This window comes from Mustela putorius, unplaced genomic scaffold, assembly GCF_011764305.1.
Source record: "Mustela putorius furo isolate JIRA1106 unplaced genomic scaffold, ASM1176430v1.1 tig00000460_pilon_pilon_pilon, whole genome shotgun sequence".
Classification (NCBI taxonomy): Eukaryota; Metazoa; Chordata; class Mammalia; order Carnivora; family Mustelidae; genus Mustela; species Mustela putorius.
In genome coordinates, this window is record NW_025421389.1 from 13,939,648 (window position 1) to 13,948,164 (window position 8,517).

Below are 8,517 nucleotides of genomic sequence, written 5' to 3' on the forward strand. Positions count from 1 at the left end.
ACTGCCTCTTTCAGTGCTTAGCTTTAAAAAAAAAAAAAAAAAAATAGAAAGCCAGGGCAGAGGCCACGACCACCTGTGTGCTACTGGTATCATAGAAGTACTAGAAAAATAAAAGGCAAAGGCAAGGCTGTGAATTCTGCAGGGTTTCTCTGTGCAGCAGAACCTTCTGTATTTTGGCTAGGGGTGGGGAGCATGGACAGAGGAGCTGGGGAAGGTGAGAGAAAACGGTGGTGGCAGAGTAATGACCTTAGAGCTTATAGTTTGGGGGCTGCCCCAAGTGGTGTTTGGCGACAAAGCCTTCTGTCCTGCTTCCGCCACCCCCTGTTGAGGGCTACATTTCCTCAAATGTCAGCGCCTGAGAAAGTAAATAAAACTGTCCGTTTCCATCAACTTCAACCAATCAATCTGACTCGCCTGCCGCGGAGGTCCAGGCTGCACTGCCTTTGGCCATGAAAGGCTTGCTTGTTCCACATCAAGTGTTCACATATATCTCAAAAAAAAACAAGAAAAAACAGCACCCTTTCTTGGGGGTACAGAAAAGATTAAACCTAACAAAAGGGCTGTGGCAGAGTATCTGTAAAGCCAAATTATTCTTAAATGCCAGAGGACAAACAAAAAGAAGGATATTACAAAACTGCCATGTGCTACAAAGTTAATCCCAGAATTTCCTAATTCACAGTCAACCGGTCTCCTTCACACTTCCAACAAAGCTGCCTATTAAACTGAACCATCTAAAGGGAAAAAGCCCACATCATGCCTAGTTTTTGACATGGAAGCCAAAACAAAGGAAAGGAAATAAGTAACTTCTTTTTTTTTTAAATAAAGATTTTTCTTTATTTGACAGAGAGAGAACACAAGCTGGGGGGAGTGGCAGGCAGAGGGAGAGGCTCCCTGGCAGCAGGCTCCCTGGCAGAGCAGAGGGAGCCCGATGAGGGACTCCATCCCAGGACACTGAGATCATCACCGGAACCAAAGGCAGTCACTTAACCACTGAGCCACCCAGACACCCCATCTACTTTTTTTTTTTTCTTAAGTTTTATTTATTTACTTGAGAGAGAGAGCTAGAGTGAGAGTGAGAGAGAGAGAGAGAGAGAGAGAGAGACTGTGTGCACGGAGGGAAAAGAGAGAAGCAGACTTTCCGGGGAGCAGAGAGCCCAACATGGGGCTTGATCCCATGACCCTGAGACCATGACCTGAGCTGAAGGGAGACACTTAACTGACTGAGCCATCCAGGTGCCCCAAATTCTTCCTCTTCTTAATAATTAAAAAAATCCTGGCAATCCAAACAAATCTCTTGCCTTTTAGCCCATGAATGCCTGCCCTTCCCAAGTCCATCCCCCTTGAATGCACTCAGCGTCTCCCACACTAGAAGTGAGTTCCTGATCTTTGCAGCACCTTATATACTGCTCATCCCACAGCAGTGTGGTGAGTGAGTGCTCCTCTACTGAAAGATCTTAGTTTTTCTCTCACCTACTGGCTGTGTGATCTTGGGTAAGTCACTTAATCTTTCAAAACCTCCATTCCCTGACCTGTAAAGTCCAGTCATAATGAGGCTACCTCTGAGCACTATATATGAAAATACGTGTAAGATACTGAGAATGGTGGCTAGCACAATAATAAGAATTTAGCAAGTGTTGACAATCATTATTATTCGGTTAGGAGATTAAATGTTTTATACCATGAGTCACACTCCGTTCCCCAAGTAAACTACACCAATCTCAGCACTACTGACATTTCTTTATTATGAGGTTCCCATTCTCCGTTTTATAGAATATTCAGGAACATCCTTGGCCTCTCCCCTCTAGGTACCAGCAGCAACCCCTTCTCCCCAGCTCTGACAAACAAAATTGTCTTTAGAATTTGCCAAATGTCTCTTGGGGAGGCGAGGTGCAAAATCCCCTCCTGCTTCCATTGGGAACTACTGCACCAGAATATGCAAACTAGTTTTGGGGAGAAACCACCACACCTCCTAATTTCCCACCAATGTCCCCCCAACTGCCCCACCCCACAAGAAGCCACCTCAGCCACCACTTGCTCACCACTCAGCTGCCGTGGAGGAAACAGGTGATAAGTGCTGTAGATATCATTGGAGAACTGCAACTGGAGCTCAGGGTTGCCCTTCAGGAGCTGGGCCACCTGCTCTACCTGAAACGGTGTCTTCTCTAGGATCACAACAGCATCCTCTCCATCTCCATCTCCATCCCCAGAGGTCTCATTCACCTGTAGCCAGAGAAACCATCAGTGAGCCCAGGAGCAGAGGCAGAAGCTCTGGGGCCTCCTATTTCTTCTCCCAGAGCAACCATCTCATTAACCCAAATCCTTGGGGGCAGCACTCACATCTTTCTTCTGAAAGATGCAAAGCCTCTCCACTTTTTTCTATTTTAGGCTTGCAGGCCTCTATCAAATTCTCCCCACTGTACAGATGAAGAAACGTGTCAGAGAGACTAGGTGACTTGCCCAAGGTCACAGGAACAAACTAGAATCTGGGTATCCCAGTTAACTCCTAGCTCAAAAGTTCTCATAGCTAAAATCTTCAGCAGGTGCTACAGACAGAAGACAGGGCTAAGAGAACTACAGGGAATCATGCAAACAAAACAAAAGACACAGAGGCATGGTAGCCTAGGCCAAGGTCTTCCTGGTCCTCCCAAAATGAGAGCTCCTGCTAGGAATTCTAAAGAACCCTAATACCCATCTGCGACTGGGCCTCCTCACTAGTTCCCAAGATGGTCTCAATCTCTCCTCAATTCCTTCTATAGAGCTGAGCACATGGTATTAGAGCCGGCTGTACCAATCTGTACCAGAAGATACACTGCAACCCTGAAAATCGGGGATGGTAACTTTCATCTCTAGGTCTCCAGCACTTAGCTCAGCGCGTGAAATGTGAAACTGAATTAGAAATTCAATAAACTGTCTCCTCGGTTGGGGCTGAGATCCTGCACCGCGGGGATCCTATCTCCCACAGGCTCTAGGTCGTTCCATAGACGGACGATCCAGCAACATTTGCTGGTTCCCAGCAGCTCTATGTTAAATGAATACATAATGAACAGTTTGGAGAATTCAACCCGTGATTTTAAATCTGCAATACTCTCTACGAGTTACTTTTAGTAAAGGAGGACTTAGGAAAATTAACCCTAAGTCTGTGGATTTCCTTGATTCCATGGGTAAACTTGTCTCCTGTACGCCCCCGCCCCCACGCAGTTTAGTGGTACACTCCCCCCCCCCCCACAAGTAGTGCGATTGGTATTTTCCGGCCGAGCGCGGGTTTTTAAACATAAATAAATAAATAAATCCGCCTCCAAGGCGGTGATTGGCTCACCGCGACCCGCATCCCCGCCCCGCGCTCCTAATGGTACCTTCCCATGGAGAAAAATGATTTTGTCCCTCGCAGACTCCCTCAGCACTTTTTTCACTCTAAAGCCGGAGAACGGTAAGCGCACAGGGGCAGAGGTACCATTCCCAACTCCGGTTCCCTCTTCTATGTCGGCGGCTTCCGCCTCCTCCGCGTCTGGCTCGCGCTTTCTCTTGCTGGGTTGAGGCGCTAGGTTCGCCATGTTGCTCGGCCAGAGCTGTGCGCCTGCGCCAAGCCTAGCCCTGCCCCGCCCCCTTTCGGCGCTCCGGCGGCCGCCGCGTCCCGCCTCCGCGAGGTGCAGCGACTACAACTCCCGACGGGCTCCGCGGCCCGAGTTGGTGCTGAGGGAAGAGAGACCAAGGCCGCGAGTCCCTAACCCTACCAGCTAAAGATGCTGCAGAGTGGGGCCGGGAGCTCCGGAAGGCCGGACCTGGAAAACACCTTTAGACTCCATGGATGCTTTGATACCTGACACCCTGGGTTGAACACTGACGTTTTAATAAGAATTACACGAATATTGTTTAATTAGCATGGGAAGAATGTTTCTGAAATCTGTTGAGCCCGTCTTATTTCTTGATTTTTTATGAGAGTCATTTAAACCATTTCCATTTTTCATCCATTTTCATTTCACAGAAATTTTCTTCGTGTTAAGTGCCGAAAAGAACGGGAAGTGAGGGGCACCTGGATGGCTCAGTTAGGCATCTGCCTTCAGCTCAGGTCATGAGACCAGGATCCTGGGATCGAGCCCCATATGTGGCTCCCTGCTTGGTGATAGGAAGCCTGCTTCTCCCTCTCCCTCTTCCCCTGCTTGTGTTAACTCTCTTGCTGTTTCTCTGGCAAATAAAATCTGAAAGGAAGGAAGGAAGGAAGGAAAGAAAGAAAAGAAAAAAGAGGTGAACAGGGCAGAAATACATTTCTGTCACCCTCTTTTCTTCCAGGCTGGGGGCTTCTGCCTCCTCTGTTAACCTAATTTGCTCATGTCTCTGCTATGCATACAAAGATGTGATTTGCAGCTTGAATGTGAATCATCTGTCAGAGTTTCTGTGCTTTGCTTTACTTTTTTTTCCCCTATATAAAATTTTTACTTAAAAGAGAGAAATTATAAGTTTTTGGGGGGCTGTTATTTCAGGCTATCCCTTTTTCCTTGGTGTTATTTGATAGATATAAATTATTTCAAATTTACTAAAAAATTGTGCTGTTTTCTCCAAAGTAAGTTTTGAGTTGTTGTTTTGGTTTTTTTTTTTCCAGACAGAACTAATGAGTGAGAAAATTTTTGCAATTTTCAGTCAGTCAAAGTGCACTGTATGTCCATGACTGTTTGCTTTTGGATTATTTCTACCAGAAATATTATTATGAATTGGATAAAAGGCCAATTGTTTTGTGAAGTAGAGAGCATTAGGAGGGAGACTTAGGATCTAGAATAATTATCTTCAGTCCAAAACTTGTCCACAAGTTTCCTGGATACCTGTGGGAGTATACAGCAGAAGGTGTTGAACTATGTATAAGGCTAGAACAAATGTTTTTGGGGGTTAATGGCCATAGCAAGACCTGTTCAAAAATCCAAGGCTTAGGGGCACCTGGGTGGCTCAGTAGGTTAAAGCCTCTGCCTTTGGCTCAGGTCATGATCCCAGGGTCCTGGGATCGAGCCCCGTATCAGGCTCTCCGTTCCTCAGAGAGCCTGCTTTCTCCTCTCTCTCTGCCTGCCTCTGCCTACTTCTGATCTCTGTCTGTCGAATAAATAAATAAAACCTTTAAAAAAAATCCAAGGCTTAGATCTTATGGAAATTTCTAAGTATGTATTCTCTTTCTTTCCCTTTTTCCTCTCCCCATCCCCACACCAATCTCCCCCTATCTTTCTCTCTCTCCTTCTCTTCTCTCTTTGGAAGAGAACTTGAGCAGAGTATCTATGTTTTAACAATAACAACAACAACAACAAAAATATCCTGAATTAGGAGCCATGAACTCTTGGCCCAAGGCTGTGGAGCTTTGGGCAAGTCACCTACCCTCTCTAGGCTTCCATTTTCTTTGTGCTAAACACTGTCCATCCTGAACAAGCCAGGGAGATCTCTACTTTCATAGAATTCATAATCAAATGGAGATGAGGAAAACAAATAGGATAATTTTAAGATAATGATTAAGTGCTATTTCTAGAGTAAAACAGGACAAAGTGATAGAGTCTGGGGATAGGAAGAAAAGGTAGTCATGGGTGACTTCTCAGGGAGATGACATTGAGCGGAGACTTGAAGGATGAGAAAGAACCAGCATGTGAAGAGACCAGGGAACGTGTATTTCAGGCAGAGAAGTCAGAATGGTGAAGACCACTTTTTGGAAACAGAAATGGCCCTTGTGGCTGGAAGGTAGTGAACAAAGGGAAGATACAAAATGAAATTGTAATAAAATACAATTCATTAGTGGCAAATTCACCAACGCAGGTATAAGTTTGATTCGGACATCCATCAGGTCAGAATTGCACTCCTAAAAAGGCCTGGCTTAAGGAAAGGAACTCATAGGAAGCCTCAGCCACCAAAGGACCTCTTAGGATACCAGACAGCAGAGTGCAGCCAACCCTGACAGCAACACCACAGGGCTTTGCTTGAATCGGGGTCATTTCTCTGTTGACAGCTTTGCACTGGGGCACCTGGGTGGCTCAGACATTAAGTGTCTGCCTTTGGCTCAGGTCATGATCCCAGGGTCCTGGGATTGAGCTCCAAATCGAGCTCCCTGCTCAGCGGGAAGCCTGCTTCTCCCTCTCCCATTCCCCCTGGTTGTGTTTCCTCTCTCACAGTGTGTCTCTTTGTAAATTAAATAAAGAAAATCTTTTTTTTTTAAAAAAGAAGGCCCTGCACTGTCACATCTAATAGCTGCTAGCCATATGTAGATATTTAAATTTGAATTAATTAGAATTAGATACATTAAAAATACAATAAAAAATACATTAAAAAATTAAAAAAAAAATACATGCTTCAAGTGCTATATAGCCTCCTGCAGCTACTGGCTATTACCCTGGAGAGCACAGATGTGGCTCTCTACCATCACAGAGAGTTTAATTGCTGTATTAGAAGGTTATTACTGGCAAGTCTTCTTGAGGAATCTCAAAACTTCTCCCAAATCTTTTATTTTTTAAAAGATTTTTTATTTTTTATTTGACAGTCAGAGATCACAAGTAGGCAGAGAGGCAGGCAGAGAGAGGGAGGGAAGCAGGCTCCCTGCTGAGCAGAGAGCCCAATGCGGGGCTCGATGCCAGGACCCTGAGATCATGACCTGAGCTGAAGGCAGAGGCTTAACCCACTGAGCCACCGAGGTGCCTCTTTATTTATTTATTTTTTTATTTTAAAGAAGGACCAGGCACTTCCATTTCAGGCTTTACAATAGATGAGATATCCTAAAGACAATTCAGCTAAAAACAGTTCTGGCTGCAGTTCTGGTTGCAAAATTTAAAACATCCATTTGCTTACATTGCTGTTCTCTTAATAACATTTTCAGAAATGAAAAATATGGGAGCATGAGTCTATAGAATGCTAAGTGGACACTGAAGCTTAAGTTCTAAGAGTGGTTTCTGGTTTCTAGAAGTCTAGAGCCTTGAGCTTTCGGTGCAATGTTTAAGGCACAGGAGACAAGCCCTGGGGGCTAGTGGAAGGTAAGGGACTGGAAGAGAGCATTTCCCTTAGAGCCAAGATCTCTAAGGTTCATCACCTCAATGAAAGAGGCAACTCTTAAAAACAAAACAAAAGCTCCCCCACTAAAGGAGACAAGATATTTAGGAAGATGATCTGCCTCAACATCTGGCTGTGGAGGGAAGGAAAAAGTGCCCTGAAAATTCATAACCATGGGCCGTTCTTCATGCAGGTAGAATTCAGATTTGTACTGTCTATGTGATCCAGGAAATTCAAATTGAAAATTTAATTTATTTAAGCTGGTCTTGTATTTTTCATTGACCAACTTACTCTGTGCTAAAGTACTCCAGAAGAAACAGAAAGTCTAAACAGATATAAACCACTTTAAGACATTGAAATTGTGATTTTAAATCTTCCCATAAAGAAAATGCTAGGCCCAAATGGATGAACAGATGAGTCTACCAAACATACAAGGAATAATGAGTTCCAAGCTTAAACTCTTCAATGAATAGAAAAAAGGAACCATTCCCCATCTATTTTTCAAATGAAGAATGACTGACATACAATATTCTATTAGTTTCAGGTGTACAACAGTGATTTAGTATTTATGTACATTACAAAATGGGACACCTGGGTGGCTCAGTCTGTTAAGTGTCTGTCTTTAGCTCCAGTCATGATCCCAGATTCTTCTCCCTCTGCCTGCTGCTCACTCTGCTTATGCTCTTTCCCTCTGGCAAATAAATAAAATCTTTCAAAAATAGTAAAAAAAATATATACATTACAAAAATGGTCACTACTATATGTCTTGTTTCCACCTGTCACCATACAAAGTTGTTACAGGATTACTGACTGTATTTCCTATGCCATACATTACATCCCTATGTCTTAATTATTTTATAACTGGCAAATTGTACCTCTTAATTCCCCTCACCAGCTTCATCCACTCCCCAACTATTTTAGAAGGTTGGTATAACCTTGGAAACACAACCAGAGAGGGCAACACAAGAAAAGGCAATTATGGACCACTTCTACATATGAACAAAGATGTAAAACCCTAAAGAAAATGTTAGCACTCTGAATCCTGTCATTTATGACAGAGGTAGTTTATTCATCATGGACAAATTCAGTTTACCCCCAGAATGTTAAGGCTGGCTTAACATTGGAAAGTCTAATGTTATTCATTGTATTAACTAATTTAAAAGAGGAAAAAAACACATTGTCTTAGTAGATGGGGACATTTTAGATTAAATTTAAAACAATTTAAGATATGTAAAACTCTTAACTAGAAACAGGAGACTTACAACTTGTTAAAAAATTTTGGGGGTGGTGCCTGGGTGGCTCAGTGGGTCAAAGCCTCTGCCTTCAGCTTGGGTCATGATCTCAGGGTCCTGGGATCAAGCCCCATGTCAGGATCTCTGCTCAGCAGGGAGCATGCTTCCTCCTCTCTCTCTCTCTGCCTCTCTGCCTACTTATGATCTCTCTCTGTCAAATAAATAAAGTCTTTTTTTTTTTAAGATTTTGTTTATTTATTTGACAGACAGAGATCACAAGTAG

General features: G+C 43.7%; 1 protein-coding gene across 1 annotated transcript in view; it reads right to left on the bottom strand.

Annotated features, from left to right (window-relative positions):
* DCPS (decapping enzyme, scavenger) overlaps positions 1–3,598 on the bottom strand; it is a 38,651-nt gene extending 35,053 nt beyond the window's left edge. Inside the window, exons 1-2 of the mRNA XM_004750227.3 lie at positions 3,354–3,598; positions 2,040–2,220 (exon numbers count right to left, since the gene is read on the bottom strand). Of these exons, the coding sequence (XP_004750284.2) occupies positions 2,040–2,220; positions 3,354–3,551 (379 nt within the window). The 5' untranslated portion in view covers positions 3,552–3,598. The remainder of the gene's footprint in view (positions 1–2,039; positions 2,221–3,353) is intronic.
* Positions 3,599–8,517: the final 4,919 nt, after the last annotated feature.